Source organism: Dromaius novaehollandiae, chromosome 24 (genome assembly GCF_036370855.1).
Source record: "Dromaius novaehollandiae isolate bDroNov1 chromosome 24, bDroNov1.hap1, whole genome shotgun sequence".
Classification (NCBI taxonomy): domain Eukaryota; kingdom Metazoa; phylum Chordata; class Aves; order Casuariiformes; family Dromaiidae; genus Dromaius; species Dromaius novaehollandiae.
Window position 1 is genome coordinate 1182513 of NC_088121.1, and position 26659 is coordinate 1209171.

Here is a 26659-nt window from a genome sequence, read left to right on the forward strand (position 1 = left end):
TCGCGTTGGGGAAGCTGACATCGGTGCAGCGGATCTGCCCCGGGCGCAGGCTGCGGGAAAAGCCTCGCTCACGCGAGCCGCAGCGGAGCCCAGTCCCCTGCGAGCCCGAGAAGGGAACGGCTTGCCGGGTGCGGCTGCAACGCGACGGGCCTCGCCTGCAGCGGCGACAGGAATGGCACGAGTGGAAACTGCTATCCTCCATCTCTGCCTGAATTTGCACACAATAAATATCATTTTAATATGCATCTGCTCACAGTAAAGATCTATTTTTATGTAAAACATGTATCTAGGTTAAGCAGTTCTATAACGCCTGCTTATCTTCTCACGTAGCTGTTTATTTAAAACATCATTAGAGATGTTTAATTAACTCGGTAACTGTCCCATTAGATTGAAACAGCCTCCCTCTTCGGAGGGCCTCGGCCCTTCGCGCAGGCGGCTCGGCGGACCCCGCGCCCGGCGGTTCCCCAGGCCCCTCGCGGCCCCCGAGAGCCGACGCCGGCGGGGCGGCAGCTGCGGCCCGTGGGGCTGGGCCGGCTTCGGGGCTCATCGCTGGCGCCGCTCCGCTCGGCTCCTCCGGCTCCGGCTCCGGCGAGACTCACCCTGCGGCCGCGGAGCGGGACAGACACCGGCTCGGCCTCGCCGTCTCCTCCTGCGCCCGGCTCCGTCCTCGGGAGCGGTTCGGTCTCCCCGGAGAAGGGCGACCCGGCTCCTCCTACGCGCGCGGGCTGCTGCGTGGGCACAACCGCCCACGGGGCACAACCGCGCGCCCACGCGCAGAGCACAACCGCCCACCAAGCACAACCACAACCGCAGGCAAAGCACAGCCACATACCCACACACAGAGCACAACCGCGCGCCCACGCGCAGAGCACAACCGCCCACCAAGCACAACTACAACTGCATGCAAAGCACAACCACACGCCCACACGCAGAGCACAACCACCTGCAAAGCACAACCACACACACGTGCAGAGCACAACCGCATGCAAAGCACAACCACAACCACATGTAAAGCACAACCACACACCCACGCGCAGAGCACAACTGCATGCAAAGCACAACCACACACGTGCAGAGCACAACCGCATGCAAAGCACAACCACAACCACCCGCGGAGCACAACCGCACGCCCACCGTCCCTCCCAGAGGGGCCGCGCGCAGGAACCTCCAGTGAAACTCCTTTTTGTTGTTCTCATATTGTTTTAATAGCAACATCAGAGTACTAAATATACACAGGGAAACCGGTACGGGGTCGCATTTACAGTGCTTTCCAAAGACACAGCTTCAAAGTACAGAGACAAATTAAAACCACTCTGGAGTAGAAGAGTTCGCCTGTAGGGACCCGCAGCCAGCCGGCCCCCGCGGCCTCTCCGTGCCGGCGGGTGTGCGACGCCGTGGCGGGCGGGCGGGCGGACGGGGCGATGCCGAAGCGCTGCAGCCATCCCGCCTCTCGGAGACTCCCGCGTCCGCCGTCCGCTCGCTGCCTGCGCGCACGCGTCGGCAGCACCTGCGTGCGCTTGTGCGCAAAGTACAGCTGCGCGGGCACGCGCCAGCGCACGGCGGTGCACACACGAACGCACACCCGGCCGCGCCGCCGGACAGGCTTCTCCCAGGGAAGCGAAGGAGCACGCGGCGGTGCAACACCGGGCACAAAGGAAAAGCCGTCGTATGTTAGAAAATGCTTTTTGGCAAAATAAAAATAAATCGTAAACTTCACTGTACATGTCCTAGCAACAAAAAATAACCCCCCCCCCGCCCCCCGAACCTAAAACAGAAGGATCTGGGTCAGAAATCTGTGCCTGTAGCGTACGGCTTGTGCAACACACACTTGTTCTCACAGCAAGTAGTATCTCCACTCGTGACACTATTACAAACGTGCCTACGAACGCCGGGAGTGATTCCCGGGCGCGTTCCCCGGGACGAGCGCCGCGGGGAGCCGGAGCTGGAGCCGGAGCCGGGCTGGACCCGTGCGGCGGTGACGGCGAGGGACTGCTCGCTGGTTTCCAAAATCACCTACAGGTTTCACACTCGGTTCAACGAAAACTCCAACCGCGGTCATCCGGAAACGGGCGGGCTGAAGTATTAGATAGGCATTTTTATTCTGTTTTTTTTGTTTTTTTTTACAAAATATATAATATGTGTAGAATATCTACTATTTAACTACCACTCTGGCTGAATTACCGTCTTTCCCAACGAGCTGCCGATGGAGAAGAGGTAACCTGAAATCCATCGCTGCGACACCCTTTCTGCCCTTACGCCCATTTTCAGGGTTGCTGCTGGGAATTCCCGGCTTGGAGCGGCGGCCGGACATCCCGGCTCTGCTGGGGGGGGCACTCGCCCCCCGCAAAGCCTGCCGCCTCCGCAGCGACGCTCCGGGCACGTCCTGCCTCCGGGCATTCCCGGCTCGCAGGAACTCCGGGGTGAAAGCAGGGGATCCCGCCGGCCGCCCGCGGGAAGCAGAGCGCAGTTGGGCCCCGCGGCGCGGCCGCTCGCCCCGGGAGCTCCGGAGCCCCTTTGGCGGCAGGGCAGCGCGGCGAGGGCCCTTCCCGAGCCGCCCGCCCTGCCGGGAGCCACGAGCGAGACGGCGCGCGGGGCACGGCGGCGGACGCGGGATCCAGAACGGATCGGGAAGAAGCCTCCGGTTTGAAGGAGATGGCCTGCTCGGAGGGCAGTTCTGGAAGCCTGTGCCTGACCCCGGCTGCCACGTCCGTGCCGGGCCCCTGCCCGGGTGCCGCGGCCCCCGCAGCCGGCACGCCGCAAGCCGTCTCGCAGCGGGAAGCTCCAGCTTTTGCATATAAAACCCCGAACGGGAACCCAAGAGCACGCGCAGCCCTGTTGCGGTGGCAGCACAACTGCGCGAGGGCCCTTGAGCCTCTCGATTCCATACGGTGCCTTTTTGCGTGTTCCCCTGTTCGCACAAACGCCGACCCCCAACTCCGCCGCGGGACCTTGCAGCGGCGCGTGGCCTCTGCGCGGATCAGGCAGCCCGAGCAGAACAGCCCGCTCAGCGCGACCGCCTGTTGCTGCTACACCCCAAAGACCTCCGAGGGCAGGAACGCGGCAAACCTAGACGGGAGGACGTGCCTGCAGATTCACGGCTGCTCGTTTCCCCCAGTGCCGGATAGATCTGCCGCACTAAAATGTGACTCCGTACTTCTGGATTTCTGGCTTCCATCAATAGCGGGGAATGAAGGAAACACAGTTCACTTTTATTTACCGTAAGATACACTGGGATGCTGCAGTCCTGCCTTGTCGATCCGTACCTGGAGCTCCGGTTCGTCCGTCTCCGTGCCTCCCCGCCGGCAGCGGCTCCTCTCTCCGCTGCGCTTGGCGCGCGCAGGGACGCGGGGGCTCCTCCGATAAAGTGCAAGTGCTGTTGGTCCTCACAACCGAGGGAAGATTGTGCATGTACGTCTGCTCCACTTCGGCGCCGGCCAGTCGCTCGGCGCCCGCGTGCGTGCGTCCTTTGGCGGATTGCGCGCAAAGCTCACGTAATTCCTGCCGTCCGAGGTCCGCTCGAGCCGTCCGAGGCCAAAGGTACTCGACTGCCTCCTCCCAAACGCGCGCACCCCCCCCCCATCTCCTCTCCGCTGCCCGGCCTCCCCGGGGCCTCCCCGCCGGCGGATCAACGCGCGGCGCGGGGCCTCCCCCGTCCGCCTTCGCCCCCCGCGCCGCGCCGCGTCTCGGTCCCAACGCGCCAGCGGGCTCCGCGGACGCAGAGACGCAGAACAACGCTTCAGACAGCCGGGAACGAGGGAGCTGAGATGTATTTTATGATGTTAAATCGCTATCGAGATTACACTGGAATACCCACGAGAACTACTCGGTGCCGCCGGCAGATACAAAGGAACAGAAAGATCCGTGGGAAAAGCACAGCACACGATTCCACATTGGAAGGGGGCCGAGGCAAGAGGTGCGAAACGGAGAGGGAAAATTCAACTACCGGGGGAGCAAACACCAGTCATCGCGTGGGCTGCACCGTTTACACAGGTCAAACACAAAAGCCCCAATATGCTGAACCGAGGGATTGCACCGACGTGGTCACCCAGCAACCGCGCTGAACCGAGGGATTGCACCGACGTGGTCACCCAGCAACCGCGCTGAACCGAGGGACTGCACAGACGTGGTCACCCAGAAACCACGTTGAACCGAGGGATTGCACCGACGTGGTCACCCAGAAGCCGCGCTGAACCGAGGGATTGCACCGACGTGGTCACCCAGAAGCCGCGCTGAACCGAGGGACTGCACTGACGTGGTCACCCAGAAACCGCACCGCTCGCGCAGGCTTTGGGTTAGGGGCTTGCCCAAGCAGGGGCTCGCGTCCCGGGGTGTTGCTGGCGGTGCTCCGGGCCCCGGGACACGCGCCCTCGGTGCATGGCCCGCGGGAAGGGGGACGTTAGCGCGATGTCCCTGCGCGCGGAGGAACGGGCACCCGGGCCGGGACGCGCGGGGGGTCTGGGGGGCCGCCAACTCCCGCCTCCTCCAGCCCTGCTCCACTCTGCTCACCGCACCGGCGTTACCCAGGCTTCTCCCGGCGGAAGCGAGGGTGGAATCAGCACTACGCACGTCCAAATTATAATAATAATAATAACGCTGATTAGCAGAATTAATTAGTAATCAAAACAAGGTGGTACGTTACGCCTTTAATGGAGCATTTTGGAAGCACGCTGCTGCGGCGCGAAGCGGCTCTGCCGAGCACGTGAAACCTCCGCGCGCCAGCAGCGCGGGCAGGACGGACGCGGGCTCGGGCACGCGGACGCGGCCGGGAGAGCCCGGCCCCGGGCCGCGCAGCTCTGCCGTCGCCCTGCCGCAGGCCGCGAGTTCTGCCGCGCAACAAAACCGGCTGCATCCGACAGGAACCTGCCGGCCCCGCGCAGAAAGGACTCGAAACGTCATTCAGACTTCGTCAAAGTCTCGGACACGGCTGCCAACGCCTCCAAAGATGCCTGGTTCAAATCCATAGGCAACAACCGGCTCTAGCGAGGAAGATTTCTTCGGAGGACATCTTCCAAAAACTAGGTTCCACCAGAAAAGGACAGGAAATAATACGGAAACAAGTGACTGTATAATACCAGAAGTTTCTACTGTTTTTTTAATTGCACATTCATTCTGATAAGGAAATGGAGCTGAATAATTAGTGGATTAGTAGAAATGCATATCTGAATAACTTCAACAGAATATTAACATTTATGAAGGGCAGTTTACAAAAACAACTCGAAGACTTTGGTCTCAATTCTCCTGTCTTTTCCGCTCAGGGAGCTTTGAAGCAACGTAACAGAAAAACTTTGCGTTATCTGACACTGAGCAGATTCTGTGACGCTACGTCACATAAACCAAGCAGTCTGGACGCTTCAACTAAAACAACAAGGAAGCTGCGAAATCATAGTTGTCGTATAGCTATATTATCATTTCGGGGGGGGGGGAGATGCCCTCCTTTAGGTACGAGGTGACTTCCGAGAGAAGAAAAATCCCCGAAATCTTTCCGCCAACTTGTGTCTTGGCACGACCCGCTCAGGGAAAGCCAGGCTTGGAGTGGGACGCGCTCGAAGCAGCAGATGCCAACCGTGGCTGGACCCCAGGCGACCGGAGCGACGGACGGCGTCTGCAGCAGCCAGGGCACGCTTCCCGGGAAAACGTCGCGTTTCAGTCGTCTTCCGGCGGAGACCTCACCAGCGGCCCGGGAACCTCCACCTCTGCCCAGCGCACGAAACCTGCGATTCCTTTCCTAATGCTACTCAACGCTCCCAGTAACCGCGGACGGCGCGCAGGACGTTTTCGTGCCAGTCGAGAGCCTGGCCAAGAGCGCCGGGGCAAAGGGAAAGGCTCCCGGGCACCGCGCCGGCCTTGGGCCGCGGCGCAGGGGACCGGCCTGGCCCCCTCCCTGCTTCGGACAGCCGGAGGAAGCTTTCCTAGCGGATCCACGCGCTCACATCCAGAATTCCTCTTCCAGGGAAAGACCCGCATCTAACTCCTGCAACGCGTCTCTGAGCAAAGCTGCTGCCAACAGAAGCCCATCCCTGGAACGTACCCAAAAACCCACCTCCGGCGGTCACGGGGCAACGCTTCAAAGCGGCACGGACGCTTCTGGACGCTGGTTTCACCCACCCGAGCAGCCGGCGGCTCTTCGGCGAGCGAGCTGAGGTTGCCTCCACCGCGCGCACGCCGGCCGCCGCGGCACGGCGCGACGGAGGCCAGCGCCGCTCGGGAGCTTCCCTGGGCGAGGCGGGACGGAGGCCGGGGAGACGCGCCGGCGTCGAATCAGCCCTGGGAAGTCCTGCGCGGCCCGAGCAACGCTTACCGCCGCTCGCCGCCGGTGCCGGCCAGCCCTGGGCACGACACGGAAACACGAGGAGCATCAGCGCTCCCTAAAGCAACGGGAAGAAACGGCTTCTCAGGATCTCCTTCCACCCACCGAGCAACACAGCGGTCCAAAAAGGGCTCAGAACCTCGTGGCCAAAGCTCACCCCCGCCCCGGCAGCCCCTACCTGGCCGCGGGAGACGGGGACCCTCGGCGCGGGTCTCGGGCGCAGCGACGGCGTCCGCCCGCGACGGCACGGTGCAGCGGTGCGCGCCGCCTCGGTGCAGCCACAGTGGCTGTTTCTGGGAAGGGAAGCCCCTATTTGTTGCACTCTGGGAACAAAGCCGCGTGAGAAGGCCGTCGGTCGCTTCCCGAGGACACAGGTCCGCACGGAGCAGGAGTCGCTCCGCGCAGCCGGGACGCCCGGGAACCCGACTTGGGGAGCACCGACAGAGCTGCGAGTGCCCATGCGCGAGCGGCACAGCAGGACCCGGGAGCGCCCGGAGCTCACGGCTTCCCTCCCCGCTCGTCGCCTCTGGGGTTGAATTGGGCTGTTTCTGTGATTTCTGTATGGTAGGAATGCACTTTGTGAATGTGGCCCAGACGCGTATTTTTAGCTACGTTCCAAACACGCCTCCACCCTGCTCACGCTTCAGACCAGCCTCCAAAACCGCTGCCCGTCCTTTCGGAGCCGGGAGAACCAGGACGCTCGCGAGCGAGCGGCCGCCCGCGCCGCTGCCCTCCTCCGCGCGCCGGGTGCCGGAGGGGAGCCGGGCCGAGCGCCGGCCCCGCCGCCGGCCCAGGGGGTCCCCGCCGCTCCGTGGCTACGGCCCAGCATCCGCTAGGGGAAATCTATTTCCAAAAAATATATATATATATAATGTATACATACATATATATGTCTATACATACACACACACATATATATATGTATATATGTCTATCTATATATACACATATAGGTTTGAAAGGCAAGCTGCCAAAGTAGAAAACATCAGTTCACCTAGTTCATATTACGCATGTTAAAGAAATTAGATTTTTAGCCCATGACATTTTCTTTAAAAATGAGTATTTAAGATCTTCAAAAATTGCTACAGTACAAAAAGTGTTTGTGTGTGTATATATATTTTCTCTCTCTCTATAATATGTATGTATATTGGCCAGAACGAACGACTCTGTCGGAAGAGATGCCACCCCACCCCGTCTCTACAACGTTTCTATGTGTTAGCGACTTAGCTTCAGCTTCGCGCGAAGTCTTTTGCATCAGTACATGGCACATAACGGTATTATTGGCACAGGTTCAAATTCAGAGTCCGTATCCCGAGCTCCAGACGTCCAGTCTCTTCTCCCTCCTCTTCTTCTTCTCCGATTCCTCCTCCTTCACAGGATTCTTTGCTTGCACATTTTTTCTCTTCTCCAAAATATGCGCTCTTTGAAGAATGCAGTTACCTATAGGCGTGTTCATTTCTATAAAAATATATTTGGCCCATAGGACGCTGCTCTCTGAGTCTCCTACTGGTAGACAGAAATGGTAGGTATAGGTAACCCAGTATTATTGTTTTTTACAGGTTCACCAATGGAATCCTGTTAAGGACGAAAAGAAAAACAAAGATTACATCATAACCGGGAAATTCATCAAGACCCACATCGGTTTTTTAGAGCTGCAGTCATGCACACGCTTGCGGACGGGGGGCCGCGCTCGGCGGAGACCCCAGCGCGGAGCCGCGGAGGCGGCCGGCCGGCAGCCCTGGCACCCGCAGCCGCCGGTTTTGGGGTCGGGCTGCAATTTCCCGCGGGGAAGACGCCGGGGCCACCCGTCCCGGCGGACCCAGAGCGGGGGCCCCGGAGCTCCGGGAACGGAGGAGCAGCTCCGCTTTTGCGGGAAGCCCAGCGGCGCGACAACCCGGCGCTCCGGGAAGGCTGCCGGGGAGGTCGCGGCAGCACCGGGCGCCCGCGGGAGCGACCGCAGGTCCCCTGCACCCCCGGGCCACAGCTGCGGACGGCCCTGGGCTGAAACCCGCGTTTTGGGCTGCCACGGCTGCTCCTCCCTCCCTGGAGAAGACCTGGCTGGGTGCAGCTCGTTTTGAACCATGTTTTGGGGCAGCCTTTGGAATCGGGATGCAGCTTCCTACCATTGCGTTGATACAGAGGACGCTTTTGGTGAACAGGGGAACGACTAAGAGGCTTAGGTGTGCCTTACTGCACACTTTTATCTTCCCGGTACCTTTTTCAAAGCATAACTTATTTCTGATCATCCTTGAATTCTGGAGCTTTTCATACTGGGGCTAAGAGCAGCGAGTGCTCTGGCAGATGAGACGACGATGACGAGTACTAACAAGATTTTCTATAGTTAAACGCCCTGAAGAAATCAATGGAGAATTGGTTGAGCATCAAACACAGGGATCCTATTGAAGTTCTTCTTCAGCTGTTTGTTTGGCGCCTTCGGAAAGATCTCTCCCTGCGCAACCTTTAAGCCTCCACGCGAAGACGATTACTCCCCATCAGCGGGGCGCTGCGCACCTCGGCGCGGGCGGCGGGACGGCCAGATGTGCACAGCTGCGCGCCCGGGCCTCCTGCAGCCGCCCGAAGCCGGGAGCGGCCCGAGGTGCACGTACGCCCCGTCCGCGGGTGCGGGCACCCAGCCACGTGCGCGGAGGCGCGCGTCCCCGAGACCTGCAGCACCTGAAGCCGATTGCTTCAAGCACGCGTTAATCTAGGCTTAAGCAGACGGGAACACGCAGTAACTAAACGCTACACTTAGTAAAAGGTATCTATGAAAGACTAAAGGCCACAAAAGAGAGAAAAATCTCCCGCAGTTATGAAGTCTTAATTAATTAGATCTCTAAAGCTAATTGATGCTTCTCTAAGGGACAAGCACCACGCTCGATTCGGCAGGGCTGTCCCTGCAGGGACTGCTGCCTGGAGCGAAGGAAGGGAGAGGACGAGCCTCGAGCCCTGCTTGCGTTCGTTAGTCCTGAGGCGCAACCCAAAGTCACGCCGTGGCCACGCTGGTCACGATGATTTAGAGATGCAGCTACTCCGTGTCTGAGGTTTTTCGCTTCACGTCACTTCCGAGCAAGGTACCCAGTGCCTACTCTCCGCCACGGAAACACCAAAATCTTAATTAGCTAGACAGATTTTACAGAAGGCTTCATCTCGTGCGCTGGGGCTGTTTGGGATGCTGCTGTTCTCACCACACAAGCCCGGATTTCTTGTGATGACTCATTATCTGCTCATGTTAATACAAAACACTGGCTGTTGTTCGGCAGAACGGGGACAGCAGCTGCCTGCCATTTTCAAAGCAGAGAATTACCATACAATACCGTAAATTTTAACTGCCTCGTGCAGAGCCTGGGGTCACAGCAATGTTATCGCACCAGCAGCATTTTAAAATCTCAAATCGCCACTTCTCTAAAACTGATGCTGAACATTTACATGGTTCTGGATGAATACTATTTATTTAGGATGTAAAATTTATATTGTGTTACAAATAGCCTCTTTCTGCAAAGTAGGTCAGCGCTTGATCTACCTTACAGATTTCTGCATAATCTCTCTCTTTTTTTTTTTTTTTTTTTCCTCCTTTAAAGTCAAAGAGGGTGAGAGACGGGGTCATGGACAGGAATAACGTGAAACACTAAACTTCGGTTCGGAAAGCCCAAAAGCCACCAAGCGATTTAACCAAAATGGCCACGGCGGCTCTGGTCCCAGGTCCAAGCCATTTCGGACCTCCGTGCCTTCTCAAATCCCGAAAAGCCTCCCAACAGCGTCACGCCTCCCGGGTGCTCCAGCCCGGCCTAAGGGCAGAGCAGAACCGAACCGAGTGAAGTCCCCATCAAATTCTACCTTTTCTTTCTCCTTTTGGTTTGCAAAACCTTTGTGAATATCCCCCAGGCATCACCAGCTGCCCTGACTCACGGGCGGCTGGCGGCGACGTGAAGAGACGTCAGCCCTAGGCTGCCCAAAAGGTGCCTGCTCCGGCCTCCGCTTCAGCACCGCATCTCATCCGTCATCCATCGCGATGAAGGCACCGACGCTTCGGCTTCTCAAAATCTCCATTTTAAGTTAAATCTCTTAAAACCTCTTTTAAGCTGGCTGCCTGGTACAAGTGCTTGAAGTCGGTGTTTTACCGTTCACCTGCGACGTGGGTTTGGTGGCATCGCTGCTGCTCGATTTGCATGCCAGGCGGCTGCGAGCGGGCGAAATCTCTATTTTCAGTGCCAAAGCAGCTGGTGCGCTGCCTCGCGCCTAGGTGTGACATCCATCTCCGAGCGAGCGCTCCAAGGGGGTTTGAGCACACGCAGATGAAATCTGCCGCAAAAAGCCAGCAGATGTTCTCCGCGAGCGAAACCCCCCCGTCGGAGGGCTGCGCGGCGCCACGGGCCGCTCAGATGTCACGCAAGCCCTCGCAGAGATTATGTTGGCATGGGGCAAATCTGACCCCGGGAAATACCTTCGACATCTGTTTGCAATGTAACTAGATGCGTTCCACCAGGTTTCCTTGCAAAACCCCCGTGCTGCCTGCAGCTCTTTAAGCGGGAGATTACTGCACAGTGCCACGCTTTACATCTGCTCTGCGCGATGGCTCAGGTCAGCTCCGCCGGGCGATGCTACCGGGGCCTAAACGCTGCAGCCGCCGTTCAGGTAGCGGGGGCTCAGCAGCCGCGTCACTCCGAACTGGCGCTGCCGGACCAAAACGTGTAAAGTCTACGTCAAAGGCAAAGCAGCCTCCCGGCGCCCACCTACTCAAAATCTCTGCGCTCTTTCCGACCCGGCCACCTCTGTCCCTGGCCAAATAATCCGTCTTGCGCCTCGGGCTCCGAATCCTCAAGCCTGGTAGTGCTCATCTGCTTATTAGAAAGCTAAGAGCTGTGAAGTGCCGTCAATTAACGCTTGTAAAGTGCTCTGAGCCCTTCCGAGGAAGGACCTTGCCGGTGCTCAGGCCGATACGATTTGCGGTTCTTCCCACGAGTGACCGCGAGCCCGCGGAGAGGGCCAAGCTCCCGGGGCGGCTCTCCAGGGGTGAGCACACACGTGCACGTGTGGGCTCACACGCGCATGCAGAGAAGTCCTGTGGAGTTCTCTTATTTTATTAATATTAATGAAGCCAACCATCGGCTTCCAGAACTTTATAAATAATGGAAACACTAGTACGGCGTTAATGCTCCAGGTACAATTTTCATAGTTTTTTCCAGAGCACGTCAATGCACGTTGCTGGGTTCCACAAACACGGGGCAATGCGAATTTCAAGGATTTAATAAAGCATGATGGACCTGCTTTTGGCTATTAAAAACCTGCACTGAAACGAGCAGGGCCTCGGTCTCCAGCACGGGATCTGACAGGACCTCCGAAAGCAGCGGGCCGTTCCCAGGCTTCCCGCAGCGGCAGCATCTCGAGGCATTTCTGCTCTCACCTCCGCTTCGGACGCGAGAACCGCCGAGCTCCCTCTCCGCTCCGGTGCCGCGGCGCGGGCCAGGCCCCGACCACAAAGCCCGAGGGTCCAAAGCGGCCGGGGGTTCGGAAACGCTACGGAAAAGCCCCGCGCCCATCCAGCTCCGACCGGTACCGAGGTTTTTCCAAAAGGAAAGCGAAACTCCTGCGGCCGGAGAGGCTCCCGCTCGCCTGCCGCGGCGGATGACCGAAGCGGGGTCGCTCCCGGTTTCCGCGACTGCGCCCGCGACACCGCCCTGGACAAAGACCCCAGCCAAAAGGCTGCTAAAAACCCGCTTTCCGGCCCGTTCGGCCCGACGCAGCGCTTAGAGAGACGCTCGTCTCGCGGCCGGCCCGGACGCAGCCGAGCCGCAGCACCGCGCCCGCCGCCCGCCTTTCATTCCCTCTCCGTCCTCGTCTAATTACGCTTCTGGACGCGACAGCTGAGCATCACGTCGAGCAGGCGATCCCGAGGAGGCTGCAGCCAGGGAAGGCTGGAAATTTCATTTACACTGAATACGTGATTCATTACAGCAGGGACTTGGGACAGGCCAATTAATTTACCTGAGCACGTGGCTCAAACCGGCATCGCTGCCCTACGGTAAAATGCCACAGAGTTCACCCTAAGCGCTTTTTCTGCCATCGCTGTCTGCAACGGCACCTGCCAAAGAGGGACGAGGAGGAGAAAATGGCTCAGACTAACTCAAAAACCCAACAAATGTCCCCAAACAGCAAAGCGGAGGAAAAAAGCTTGCTGGAACTACTTTTGCGCCGGCTTGGTCGCAGCAGCGTCCAGGCTGCGACCCCAGACTGCTGCCGGCTGCACACGGGAGCTGCCCCGGTTCCCCGCAGAGCAGAGAGGGCGCGGGTGGAGGAGGAGGACGGCTGCCCCGGCAGCGCGGCAATGCCGGTCACCGCCTGGGAATGCCGGTCACTGCCTGGGAATGCCGGTCACCGCGAAACCCCCGGAGGAGCTTCGGGGCATCGGTGAAGCGAGCACCCGGGACGCGGGAGCCCGCAACGGGGCGGACTGTCCGCCACGCAACGGGAGCTTAGTGAAAAGTGAGGCCGTTTTACAGCACTGGAATTATCGTCGTTTGCTGAAAGCAGAAGGGGTTTAGAGCTGGGCTGGAACAGAAAGCTCGATGCATTAATTCCAGAAGTTCAAGCCCGACCACCTGAAGCCCAGGGGCTCAAGGGACCCGCCGCTCCCCGACGTCCACATGCCCCTACGTTTCTGACTTCCAGTTCAGGCCCATCTCTAACTCGCCTTCACGGAGGAGTCATTTTTGCACCCAGCCTCCCCTTTACGGCGGAAGACGGACGGTTACCAGCGGCTGGATGCGGCACCTCGGTCGGGTCAAACGCCTTAAAGAAAGAATCACTGCAGCGGTTAGCATCACACAGGCAACACAGGGATGGGCAAGGCCTCGCTGCGCACGGGGATGTTCCCGGCTAGGAAGCGGGGGGTAATCGCGTAGAAATCTCGTAAGAGCGGTACGTACCAGGAAACAGCCACGTGGCGTCTGCCCTGCCCCCGGGTGGAAAACAGGCTTCGGCCAGTCAGCAGGAGATTTCAAACCATTTCTCAGACACAAAGGCCACAGGAATAAGATGCCGATCAGAAGAAGAGGGTCTGCAGCGAGCAGAAAAAGGGGCTTGCATGTGCCGGTACGTAACACACAACAAGCAAGCCTAGACAGGCCTGCGGCAAAAATCAGCTTCTTTAGTGGAAAAAAAAAAGTCTCCAAAATAATGCTTTGAATGGGCTTATTGGCCTTGCAAGCTACAGCTGTACAAAACAGAGAGACGAGAAAGAGCGACTATAATATCCCATGTTTTTACCCCGGCAAACAAAGTAACTTTTAACAAAACCAATCAGTCTGGGTATGTTGGACGCAACCCAAATCTTTACAGGCCTTTGACTTAGAAACGCATCTTCGCTTTCTCCCTCCTCCTCCTCCCCCCGACGCTCGCCCGTTCCCAGCTGCAGAACACGAGCGTGGCCCCGTGCTGCCGCGGCGCGGGGAAGCGGGTCCCGCAGAGGGGCCGGCTGGACGCCCGGCGAGGCCGTCTGCACCGCTCGCTCTGCAAACCAGCGCAGAGCTGCATCCGGCTGCGCCGGGCTTCGTGGAAACGCTGGAGGCCAATAATCTCCCCAAAAGCATTACCTTGAGACAGAGAAAGCAGTGAACCCTTTCCAACCAATGCTCCTGTGCCAGCAACCAGCATCTCCGCAGCGCAAGCCGCAGACGCTGGCGGTGCTCGGCGCAGAGACAGGACGGGAAACCGAAACCACCTCTCCCCTTTTGGGTCCCCGCATTGGTTGGCTGGGGTTCACGCCCGAATTCACACGCACGTACGTTCAACGAAATGGTTTGAAAATCCTCGCCAGTTCTCTGCCTTCCAAACCTGAGGGAACCCCAGAATATGCAAGCTAGCAAAACTTCACGCACAAAGAGAAGAAGATAGTTAAGAGACATTTATGAAGGTGTTGACTTTCAGGCTTCTGTCCTTCGTGCAGCGAGGCAACAACCTTGGGTGGCAAACACGTCAAACGCCAACCAGGTTGTACGCTGCAAGAAGCAGCTGCTGTGTTTTCCCCTCCAAACAGTCCCGGTTTCTGTAGATTTAACAGCAAACACACATTTACTGTGTGCAGCAATACCGGTAAATCTCTGCAGCAATCACCAGCGAAACGCCCCTCCTCGAGGGGAGCCGAGCCGAAGCCCCCCGGCAAAGCGCTGGCCCCGTGCAGCGGGCGCCCAGCCCAACGCCGGTGGCCCCGCGCTCGGCCTGGGCAGAGGCCACTTACCGTCCTCCATCCGTCTCGTCTCCTTGCGGACGAGGGACGTCCAGGGCAACGGCTCGCGTTTTTTGTACCACACTGTCAATTCCTATTATACCCCCTCATTACTGTATCGTTATTTCGTGCCAGGCAAAGGGCTCGTTTGGTTCGCGCAGCCTTCGTTAATCACGTCCCTCATTCGCAACGCAGCAGCTCCTCCGGTGCCGCTCAGGAGACAGCGCAAACTCTGGGAGATGGATCTGAGGCAGATTTACTTGCTGGAGGGGGAAGCAGGGAGCTGCAAAATGTGCAGTGCTAAACACTCCCGGGGCTCGAAGGGACGCGCTCAAGGAAAGGCAGCTGACGCTGCAAGGACGGGAGCTGCCCGACGCTGCCGAGCGGGAGCAGCGCAGGCCCGCAGCTGCCGGTCACCGAGGCAGAGGCTAATCGTTTGTCCTCATTCCAAGGATAATTCCACGCATCAGCACAAAGCAACCCAAATATCGAGCCCGCCAGCGTGTTCGACTGACCAGCTGGTTTTCAGAAGGTAGCTGGACGCCACGGCTTGAAAAGGCGGGGAAGCCAATTCAGCCAAGCGCTTCGCTGGCGGATTTCCTTTGGGTATCTATTACGAATCGGGATTTCCCCCAAAGGAAGAGGGGGGCAACGAATCCAGGGACCCACAGGACACAGTGAGACGCTGTTTCTTAACCCACCCAAGCTCTAGCTAGAAGGATGCACGGAAAACGCGACGGATGCCCTTCTTACCTGTTTCCATTGAAAGTGGTTTTATAGTCTCCGGGCGAGTGCAACGCCTCCTCCGTGTACACAGGCACCGGGGTCCTGACGCACTCGTGGGAGCACTGCAGCGTTTCGTTGTAGGCGGTGAATATGTCCAGGCTGCTGGGCACCCGGGCGGGCGTGAAGTCCGTCAGGTTCTGGCAGCTCTCCTCCTGCTGATTGATTTTGCGTTGGTGGCTGTTACGCCTCGTGTTCCCGCTCTGCACACAACTGAGACGTGAACGGGAAGAGAGAGAAACACGACACGGAATGCGTCTCTGACACTCGAGAGAGGAACTTGCATTATCGGCCATTAATTATACATCGCTCGCTATCAGCTTCTAATTCAGTCGCTTTGGAAGATCAGCCACAATCAAGCAGTCGCTTCTCTTTGTTTATTTTTCTTAATGATCAAATTTAAATTTTAAACATAAGCTTTTTACTACCAGAAGAATTACTTAGCCAGTCTTACGTTTATATCTGCAGGAAATGAAAGCTTTTTTTAATGAAAAAATGTAGATGAGAACAATGAAGTTAAACCCGTTCTATTCAGGCGGCATGACAAGGTTTTAAATTATTGGGATAAGTAACTTTAGAAATTTGTCTGGCACTACAGATACATCCTCTGTTTAGCAGAGAGGAAGATTTGCGGATTCGTAGGGAGAAGCAGCTGCGTAAGGGAGGTTTTGGAAGACGGCGGCAGGAGCCCCGGGCGACCGCAACGCGAGCCGGGCTGCCGGGCCGCAGCGGGAGGGCACGGAGCAGCGGCGGGCACCGATTCCGCCCCCGGGAAACAGCCCGAGCGCCTCGGTCCTCGGGCAGCTAAACCCAGAGCCCTGGCTCAAGCAGCGGCCGGGAGCGAAAGCTTTGGGAAAATGTGTGCGGGACGGGTCGAGCACGGGGGGCTCCTTCCCGGAGCGTCCTTGGGCAGCTTCCAGCGTGCAAACGCTGTTTGGAGTTTGTGGGCCGTCAGGAATAATCTCCATCACTTTAGTTTATTAATTCCCAGAGGACACGACAGCTGGGGAGAGGTGGGAATATTCCTTCTCCCCGATCGTTTGAGCTGCTCCAGTGGCGTTGGAAAGACAAAGAGCCGCAATCCATTTGGAGGTGGAGGCCTGGTAAAGCCGAAGCCCTGCTCGCAGGGTCCTTCGCTGACTCCGAAGGTTCAAGTAAGACCTCCCGGTCACAGAAGATCCAGTTTTGGTACGGTCACCGACGTTCCGGTTTATAAAACAAGGAAAGCACCAGCCGGGAGGAACGATGCGGAAGCGATGCCGCCCGATGCCCCGTTTCCCTGCAGCCGCCACCGAAGCTCCTGGTCATCGTCCTCCTGGCCGCCCCGTTTCGCGTCTCCTTAACCAGCCACAGGCTTGGAAAAGGGAACACGTGCCTTTCACTAAAATCTCGCTTTTCACCAAACAGGCCCGCAAAAGGGCTTATCACAGTATTTAAGCGGAATGTGGGAAGACGGCAAATCCGCGGGCCGGCGGCAGCTGGGCGGTTTTCCATCTCCCAGCCAGCAACGCGGTAAAGGGCCGCGAGCACGAGGCCCCGGCGCCGGGGACCGGCGTTGCCACCGAGCAACGGGACGCAGCTTCGTTTGCGCCGACCGATCCAACCTAGAGAGACAGCTACCGGAACGATCACCAGCTCCCAAAATTGCCGATGTGCAGACAGAATAGCAAGCACATTCCCGCTGCACGCAGCCGCCGCTCAGCCACCCTCCCAGGGCGGGAAGGGCCCTGCTGAAATTTCGGAGGCAGAGACCGCGTCCCACTTGGAGCCAAAGACCAAGAGCGTCCTCTGGGTCGGCCTGCAGCTCTCCCCTGCCCGTCTCCAAGCCGTGCTGGTACCGGCTGTCGGACGTGAAGAGACAAAGCACGGCTTGGTAAATACTAGAGCTGAGCGAATCCACCACGGTGCTCTCCTTCTGCTCGTGACACATCCGAGTGCTGATGCAGTTGCCTGCACATTTCTCCGGCAATCTCGCAATTTTACTTATTGTCAACAGTTTCTGTTCTGCACACTGCGCTGATCACGGGAATTTTGTTTGGGGTTTTTTTTGCTTTTGGCTTCAGTATTCGGTTAGTCGAGCCGTTCTGCTATGCTGCGGCTGGCCAGATAAATGGTACGTGCTGTTTCTGGCCTCTGCTAAGAGGGGAAAAAAACCTACAGAAGTGTTTTATGAAATGTTTTGGTGCTCTTTCACTGAAATACTGCTGTGCTTAGGGAAGCTTAGTAAAGCAAATCCAGTCCAACCTGCAGGAAAACATGACATTTTTCACAGCTTTCTCTTCTCAGTCCCAGATTTGTCAGGAACATTGGAAATTCTCCTGGCACTTCTGCTCGTTCCCCAATTAAAAGAAGTAGCCGACCGTGATAAGCGTCCGTCATTCAAAAGCTGCTCTCCCGCACACCTCGGCGGCCGCTTTCTAACCTTCGTGTCACGGAACGGGGACCGCAGAGCCGCTCTGAAGAGCGGTGACCCGAGTGTGGCAGGTGACGCTCACCTGCAGACCGGGACAATCTCCAAGGCTGCTCAGCAGCGTTGCCACCCCTTTCATCCGTGCGCAACCGAAGCGGCTGGCAGGCACGAATGACAATCGAGCTGCTCATCCCTGCCACCGTCTTTAACTTAAATGGGACCATCCCATACGAGAGAGTGAGTTTAAGGAACCGATTTCAGGCAGCACCTGCGGAGAGCAGCGGGCTCACGTGGGCCAAGGACGGCACAAGACAGCCGGGCCTGGAGGCTCCTGGAGAGCATCGCTGGGAGGAGGCTGCCCGTGCGCCGGAGGCCAAAGCACCGGGCCGGGGAGCCGGGCCGTGCCGCAGCCCCGCCGACCGTCCCGGGGGTGCGACAGCGTTCCTACAGCCCGCAGTGCCGACCTCGAAGTAGGCCAGTTTCTCTGGGAAAATAGGTAAAGTCACGAGCGCCTGAAGCGAAGAGCTAACCTATTTTACCATATGCACAGCCGACATTAAGAGGATAAATGAGAGCAAATTAAGCAAGGGGACCGCGTGAGCTCTCCAGGGGACGGGGCGCACTTGCAACCGGCTGCAACCGAGGGGCTCAGAAGACGCGTTTCAATCTCTGGAGCCGGAGGAAAGGTCAGCAAGTATAATTATTCGAGGCTGAGCCAGATTTGTGTTTTAAGGAGCAGCTTGGATCCAGACAGCCACTCAGAGCACCAGCAAGGAGGCAGAGGAAAAGGCATTTAGCTCAGGGCAGGTCTCATTACCCTCGCAGGAAATCCACTGCAGCAGAATACATTATTTTGACCTCAGCAGATGACGTCGCTGCCGAGACTTTGGGCTGGTCACTGGAATCGCAAAGCGCAGGGAGAGGGGGCAGAGGCAGCCCGGGGCACGGGCGAAGCGCGAGTCTGGGCAGCGGCTGGGACTCGGGCTCGTTTGCCTCCTCTGGAAGTTTCAGCGTAAGAAGCCCGTTTGCTGCTGAAACGCCCTCCGCCCGCCGCCCGGGCTGATGCTACAGGGCTGCAAAGGCACCGCCTTCCGCACGCCCGTCCCCCAACCGCCCCCCTTGCACGCGCTCCAGCATCCCCACCACGCAGGCCAAACACAGCGACAACGGACCTTACCAATTCTTTAAGACAAGAGTTGTTATCAGAGCCGCTATGACCATGATGAGGGACACTGTAATAGTGATTATCTGATGAACCGCCAGACCTGCGAAGAAAAAAACCAAAGAGAGAGTGGGGATGGGGAACAGAGGGCATCCAGGATAACACCGAGCAAAACCCAAACGGCAAACTGAAATACTTGGTAAAACGTCAGGGTTTCGGTGAAGTTGGGAATGACACAAAAAAGCGAGTTAGGCGCACGCCTAAGACACGCAGCCTTCGAGCGCTGCCGGTGGGCCGGGAAGCGCGGGGCCCCGCCGCTCGCTCGCCCTCCCGCACCCCGGCTCGCCCGGGCGGCCCGCGGCGCCGCAAGCAGCCGTCAGGAAGGAGCAACTTAATTTTCTCTCTCCCGTTATATAAAGTAATCTTTAAACCAAGCTTCTCATTGCTCTCCTCTCAAGTATGCTCCTTGTCAGCCCGCATTAAGCGGGAAGAAGCGAAGAAGCGCGCAGACACGTACCCTCCGGGGTGGAAACGGAAACTTGGGCACGGCGCGGCAGCGGGCGCGGGATTAACCAGGCGCAGTAATTACAGCACTAAGCGCCAGTCGCTTACGAGGTCGGACGGGCTCATTTTCTGCCAATTCACCTTACACAGGGTATAATTTTGGCGCGTGTATCCCTCCTAATGAGCAGTTTGAAAACAAAAGCATCTCGATGTACAGTATGTTTGTGATTTTTGTGCTGCTTTACAGTTGCAATTTTGTAATGAAATGATTTTCCTGGCGGCAGCCCAAGGATGTGCTATTTTTCACAAACAGATGTTGCAGCTCCTGACGGATGATATTTTTAATAAATAAATAAATGTTTGCATGACAGGAGAGCAAGCAGTTATGTGCGTGTCCCTGTGCACGCATGGGGAACGCACACACAACGTCCCTGCTCGCGTGGGCGTGCACGGCGCGGAAATCGCTTCCACCGAGACGGGGAGGCCGAGCGCCCCAGCCGGCGGCCTCCAGGTCAACCCCCTTCCCGTGCCCGCGCGGGGCAATATCAGGGGTTGGGGCTCCGTCCACGGACGCACACGTTGCGCCTCGCGCTGCTGAGCATCCCCACCGCTAACTCCTCCTCCTCGCCGACGCTCCTCGAGCTCCGCGCGCGGCGGCCGGACGGGGCAGCTGCGGGTCGGCGCTCCAGAGATCTCCGCAGCGGGATCTCCGAGCCGGGCAGAGCACAGAAACGGCGCCGGCGAGGAGCGGCATCTTCCCAGGAAGCGGCGCAGACCTTCCTGCCAGGATGCACCCCAGGCACAAATCAAGCGCTCCAAGGTGCGAGTCTTGACAGTTTAATATAATAAAACCGAGGTCGCCTTCAACTAGTCTGACTCACCAACACGTTCGCTGCCAAGTGCCCGGGCAACGACGGCTTGCGAGGAAACCTTTGCTCCCCGGCCCCCTCCAAGGTGGCTTGTGAGCGGCGTCACAAGCGCAGGCAAAAGCCACCGGGAGCAGCCGGCTCCAGAAAACGCCTCCCGGAGCGTGCGCCGGGAAGGGAGCCGCTCCGAGGGATCGGTCGCAAAGAGAGGGGAGCGATCGCCCGGCAATCAGTCTGGGCAATCGGAAAACTCTTGCTGATCACTGAAAGCAAGCACTTTCCTCCCTCCCTCCCGCTGTGATTCACAGCCATGTCCGTGCACCGAAAGCAACGCAATGGGGCTGCGAGGGTTTCTAAGGGAGAACCTGAACCTCATTTTTAAATCCGGTTTTCCGGGCAACACGGCCTCCTTGCTTCCCACCCTTTCTCTTCCCAGCTCCTGCTGCACTGCCTGGACTTTGAACCTGGGGGAGAAACAGAGCCTCGGAAGGGCTGCTGGGGTCCGGCTTCTACCTGCAAGCTGCAGGAATCCAGGGGAGAAGCAGCTCGCTCAGGCCGCGGCTTTCCAGCACCCCTGCTCTCAGCCAGCATCACCCACGCTGGGGACGCCGAGCCCATCTCAATCCCCAAAACACTGACCTTTCTGCTCCAAAAACTAATGAAGTATTTCAAGCAAAACGGAAAATTCCTCTGAAGGTTGTTTCCGGGCAGGGCCTTTCTTGGGAGAAAAATTATCCGTTGCTGCGGCCCACGACGGAACCGGTCGCTGGGTCTAGGCTCTCCGTCTCCTTTCCACCCCACCGCTCGGTCGTGAAAAAGCAGCCTGGCCCCGAGAGGAGAGGCGGCCTCCGCCGCAGAGGCCGGGCGAGCAGCCCTCACCTGCCTCCCCGCTCGCCCCAGCTGCCAAAGGACCGGACCAGGGCGGGAAGCACCTCGGCTTTCAGCGAGGATCTCACGAGCTGCAGCTGGCTTTAACTGCTGCACTTAGTCCTCTCCCCCTGCTCTTCCCCACACCTGCGCTCGAGCCACCACGGAAAGGTGGCTCCGGGGGGGAAGAGCTGACGCCCGCCTCGAGGGCTGCACGTAACCCCGGGAAGAGGAGGGTCCCTGGTCCCCGGGAGCAGCTCGGTGAGGTGACGGACCCTCGCCGGACACCGGAGCCGGGATCGCCCTGCGCTTCGCTTGCTGCTCAGCACCGGTCTCCGCTGGAAGCGGACGCGGACGCCCGCTCGCCGGGGTCTGGCACGCCGGGGACGCGCCGGTCCACGCAGCGCCGCTTCGAGAGACGCCCGCGCGTTATTATTCCAACACACTGCGCGGCGCTTTGTGCTCTCTCTGATTGCACATTGTGTCTCTCTGCGATGGAGAACCAGGTTCTCGTGAGCACAAAGAAAAATTATACCGGGGAAAACGGCCAGGGACAGATGGATCAGCAAGTCATAAATCAATCGTCAGGCCTTTTCCCCCTTGATGGCTGTATTGTTGCAGTCGGTAATAGGATCAGGTTTTGCAGCCTGATGTAACGGGGTAATTCCCACACCTGGAGCCGTCGTTGTTGCTGTTGTCTCGTTATGCGCAACACAGGGTAATCGCGGGGGGACGAACGCCTTCGCGCTCCGAACATGCCACGAGCCAAGAGCTGCCGTTTTAACGAACGGCGAAAACGAGAGCGGAACGACAAACCCCTCCGAAACGCAAGCAGAGGGCTGCTGGAGGAGGCGCGCACCGGGCGTTTTCCGGTTCTCGCCCCGCTTTGCCGGAGGACGTGGGGGAGAGCTGGGGAAGGAGCCTGAGGGAAGAGCACGCGTCCCCGTGGATGTTGGAGGGCTGGGACGTGGCTCAAAGGGACGGAAGGAAGCTGGCAGACGTCGCAGACGCGGCTGGTAGGGCCGGACTTTTACAGAGGCAGGAACGCAGGGCGACGGCTTCCTTCGGCCAGCGCTTCTCGCACACCGGCCTCCTCTGATCCTAGCAAAACCCCCCGCCAGCAAGGCGGAGGAGCCGCAGCCACGGTCGTTCAGGCACGCCAGCGACGGCCGGGGCCCAGCAGCAGCAGCTCCTCACCAAAACGCCTGGAGATGGAGAACGTTGAGAAAAACGTACGTTTTGGGTTTTTTCCTCTTTTCCCTGCCGTCGCGAAAGCGGCGCTTCCTCCCCAGGGACGGACAGACGGCCGCTCGCCAGCCCCCGCTCGCGGGCAGGGCAGCGACACCGCGATGAGTCAGGGCTATTTCTCTCCCTCGACTCAAGCACCTATTTTGCAAATGACCCATTTCCTTCCTTTACGCCCAGTCGCATTGCAACTGGCTCAAACAAGCTGTGACAAGGCTCCTCTGGAGGACGCCTGGCAAGGACAGCTGCGGGAACAACGCAGAGGGTCGGGGACGCAGAGCACAGCGGCTCAGCTCACCGCCTTCGCCAAGGCAGCCGAGGGGGGGGCAGACCGGCAGGGCAGAGGCAGCACCTCCGCGTCCCTGCGGCTGCGGGCAGACGGCTTCGGCTCCCCGCGGCAGCCACGTGCTTGGGAAGGTGAGATGCGCCGCGGCTTTCGCGCAGCAGGAAGGGCTTCTGCACCGCATCGTGTTTCGCTCAGGAGCTTGCGGCTAGCGAGTTTGCTCGGTCCCCGCCGCGGAGAGCACGAGCAGAAAGCAGCGAGACGCGGGGAGGATGCTCCGGGCCGGGAGGCCGTCGGCCGCTGGTCCTCGGCGGTGCCGGCCGCCGCGGTCGGTCGTCCCGCGTCTCGCTCAGGCCGGAGGCGACCCCGCGCAGCCGAGGGCCGCGGGAAGACGTGATCCAAGACGTCAGCAGATCTTTCTGAGATCTCGAGGCTGCCATGGGAACAGCCGCGAGAGCGACCTGAAACGGGTTTGCACTTGACTCGCGTCAGTCTTCGCTAGGTTTTGCGTCCTGAAGGATGAAACACAACGCGCCCTTCGCAGCTACGCAGGTTTGGGGGGAACCGAATTCAAACCCACCATCTGCAGGAACGCTGCTCGCGGCGGCAGCCTCTCCTGGGAAGCCAGTCGAGCGCTGTGCCGACTGTCAAAGCCACCGTTACCAGTAATTAGAGAGATTATCCACTTCAGGAGAGAGACTCGCGAGCCAGAGCCGGGTTGTTCGCCTGTTTATTGCTCTGACTCCCGTTTCCCGAGGGAACCGGGAGGAAGGACGTGACGGAGCCTCCGCCGCCTGCCTCCTGCTCCGGGAGGACGAAGGTGCCCACGATGCGGCGAGGGGCGAAGAGCCGGCGCGGGACACGGCCGCCGCGTCCCCGCACGCTGGCGATCCCGCGGCCCCGAGCGCGCGCTCGAGACCGGTCGCGACGCACTCGAGGACCGAAGCGACCGACCGGCTGCTCCTCCCGCACCAAGCGGGCCGAGACGCTCCGCGACGCTTCCCGCTCGCGCGGAAACGCCGCGGCCGGGAGCAACGCGGGCTCCAGCCGCGGCGAGGCACCACCAGCCTGACCGCGCCGCTCGCGAAGCCTTGGACCGGCTCCCAGTGGGACACCGCCGAAACCGATAAAAAGATTCTAAAAATAAAATAAAACCAGCCCAGCGCTCGATTCCTTTGAGAAGAGAAGCAGCCTCGGCAACGAGCCCTGCTGCAAGGGTGGGAGCTAAGAAAGGCGGTGGGAACACGGGAGGACCTGGCGATGCAACCAAACCGCGCGCTCGCAGCCGGAAAAAGGCAGGCACAACAGACCGGGGGTAGCAGAGTACTACGAACGTGGCAGATCCGAGCAGGACACACGGGTTTGAAGAACGGCAGAGTAATTTTAGACTCCGCCACGTACGCAAGCTGCCATATGTACTAGTAAAGAAGAAAGCATCACACCGCATCCTCTGCATCACACGTTTAATTCTGCGCCCAAGCCTGGGAGGATTTCGGGGGAACCTGAACTGTTTTCTGCAGCAGCCTCTGCCCCAGCAGTGCTAGGAGCGGGGGGAGGTGAGATGATTTCTCCGGAAACCCCACGGCAGCAGCACACCGAGCTCGAGGCCCGGCCTCCCCTCGCTCTCCCCAGCGATGCCGCGATCGAACGGCGCCTTGCAGCGAGGCTGCTCGCACCGGCCCCTAAACACCCGAGACCTCCAGGTTCACCGCTTCCTCCAGACACCGCCGCAACCGTGCTCTTCCCACCTGCTGCCTCCCCGAGCCGTTCGCCGCCTGCCTCGTAGCGGGGCCGCGGGCAGGGGCCGGGACCGGGACCTCGCCGCTCAGAGCCACGCCGACAAGAAAAACGCGCCTCAGGCTACGGCAACCTGCCCTGCTGCAGGAAGGGATGAGACTAGCTTGGAGGCGGGTGTCCATCCTCTTGCTTAGCAAACACACCGCCTCTTTTCCGCTGGGCCTTCCGAGAAACACGCGTAACCACCCAGCGCAAAAGCAGCCAGGAGCACCCGCTCCGCAAGACCGGGGGCCGTCAGAGGGGATGTTCCCGGAACGTCCCAGAAGGGTCAACGCTCGGGGAACGAGGCGAGGTGAAAGAGGGAAGGCTACGAAGAGGAACGCGTGATTTCCAATGCAGCCATAGGAGCCCAATCCATCTGGAGGAAAGGGATCTGGGGGGAAAAAAATCAATAGCTCCTAAAGCAAAATCATCCCTTTCCTTCAGCGGGGGAAGACTTGTGACGTTCGCAGCCCCGAGTCTGCAACCCGCTCGGTGCGGGGCCGAGCGCGCCGAGTCTGAGGCCGGAGCTGCTCACGGCTCCGCCGGCCGCGGCCAGGACAGACGGACGCCGGCCCTTCGGCAGCCCCGAGCGCAGGGCAGAGCCTCGGCCGGGACAGCGCCTGCCCCGAGGGTGCTGCCGGGGCGCCCCGTCGCCTGCCTCCTCCCAGTCCTATCGGAAGTAACAGCAATGAAGCGTCTTCCATGTGTCCATTCAGATCCGCACAGCGAGAAGCCATAACCGCCTTACTCTTCCCTTCCTCGGGTTTGTCTTCTGAAGGAATATCATCTTGATTTCTTTAAACAGGCGCCTTCATTTACTTATTCCTTCAGCAAAATCCGTCACTTTGAATCTCTGTGGGCAAAGCCCCAGCAGCGGAGTCGGAAACGGCAAGATACTGCTCCGTATGTCACCCCTCAGCCAGCTGCGCGCTGCAACAGCCCATCGGCGAGAGCTGCCCCGCGGGGCCCCGCGCGCCCGGCGGAGGGGACGCCGGCTCTTCCTCCTCCGCCACGCCGGCTCTTCCTCCTCCGCCACGCCGGCTCTTCCTCCTCCGCCACGCCGGCTCTTCCTCCTCCGCCACGCCGGCTCTTCCTCCTCCGCCACGCCGGCTCTTCCTCCTCCGCCGCGCGCTCTTCCTCCTCCGCCACGCGCATTCGCCCAACCTGTTCCGATACAAAACCCGTTTGTACGTTGAAGTGTAGAGACTTCTTCCATGTCGGGACAAAAACCCCTCCACTTTCTAAGGCTTCTTCCCCGTTACCTCCCCCTCTGCCAGAAAGGGGATCCTGCCGCTCGCTCGGCGGTTCGCTGCCGCGTGGAGCATCCGCAGACGGGAGCTCAGCGGGGAAACCCAGCCTGCAAGGCGCCGTCCCCGGGGCGAGCTTCTGGGCCCGCCGCGATCCTGCGGGGCTCCCAGCACCGGCCCCGCGAGCGGCAGCGAGGCCGTTCCCAGGTTTAACGACCACGCGATCCTCCGAGACCAACGTGCAAGTGGCGCGGAGAGGAACTTTGTTTGCATCGGTGACTGGAAGCGCGCAGATGGCACACTTGGAAAAGCAGCAGCCTCCCGTCTCCTTTGAAGGCAGTTTGTTGCCAGGCTTGGAGATGACGTGTCCGCACCGCTCAAACGCGCCGCGCTGAAGGCTCCCTCGCTTAAAAGCTGCTCAGGCATCCGAGTTCCCTTCCCTCTCGTACATGACTTGCATTGGGAGGAAAACAAGTACAGCATCGCTACCGTGCCGCCCGCAGTAACCGCGCAACGAAATGACAGCTCCCACTGAGGAGACGTGGGGAGAGATAATAAACAATTCTTCCTTCTGTGTTTTTGTCTCCGCGCACGGAGGAAAATCACAGAATGTTCTCTGAGGACGCGGAGCGCGATAGCTGGGCGGCTGCTGCGCAGGGAGAGGCACCGAGGTACGAACGGTCCCAGAATAACGGATTTTTGGTAAATTAAGCCTTCCCCGCACGCTGCAAGGAGGTAGCTAAGCCGCTGCTCACCTTTTCTTAATTTTTTTTCAACTCTGTTTCAAACAGCCCTGGAGGCGCTCGGCACTCGAAGCTTTCTCCCTATCGGAGCGTAAACTTTTCAGCACGTTCACAGAAGAACCAGTTATCAGAGGGCCCTAGCGCGTGTTATATCGTCTTGTACCGTAAGACAAGGGGAAGCGTGTCGCGCTCGCTTGCCAGCTCCGCGCGAGCACCCGCCGCCGACGCAAGGCTCCCAGCTC

The 26659-nt window shown here is 59.2% G+C and overlaps 1 protein-coding gene across 2 annotated transcripts in view; it reads right to left on the minus strand.

The window, feature by feature from the left end:
* Positions 1-1180: 1180 nt before the first annotated feature.
* AJAP1 (adherens junctions associated protein 1) overlaps positions 1181-26659 on the minus strand; it is a 67197-nt gene continuing 41718 nt past the window's right edge. Inside the window, exons 3-6 of one of the 2 annotated variants that reach the window (XM_064525393.1) lie at positions 18899-18986; positions 15282-15524; positions 13231-13361; positions 1181-7882 (exon numbers count right to left, since the gene is read on the minus strand). In XM_064525393.1, the coding sequence (XP_064381463.1) occupies positions 13289-13361; positions 15282-15524; positions 18899-18986 (404 nt within the window). In that variant the 3' untranslated portion in view covers positions 1181-7882; positions 13231-13288. The remainder of the gene's footprint in view (positions 7883-13230; positions 13362-15281; positions 15525-18898; positions 18987-26659) is intronic. The other variant, XM_064525394.1, reaches the window with a different exon arrangement.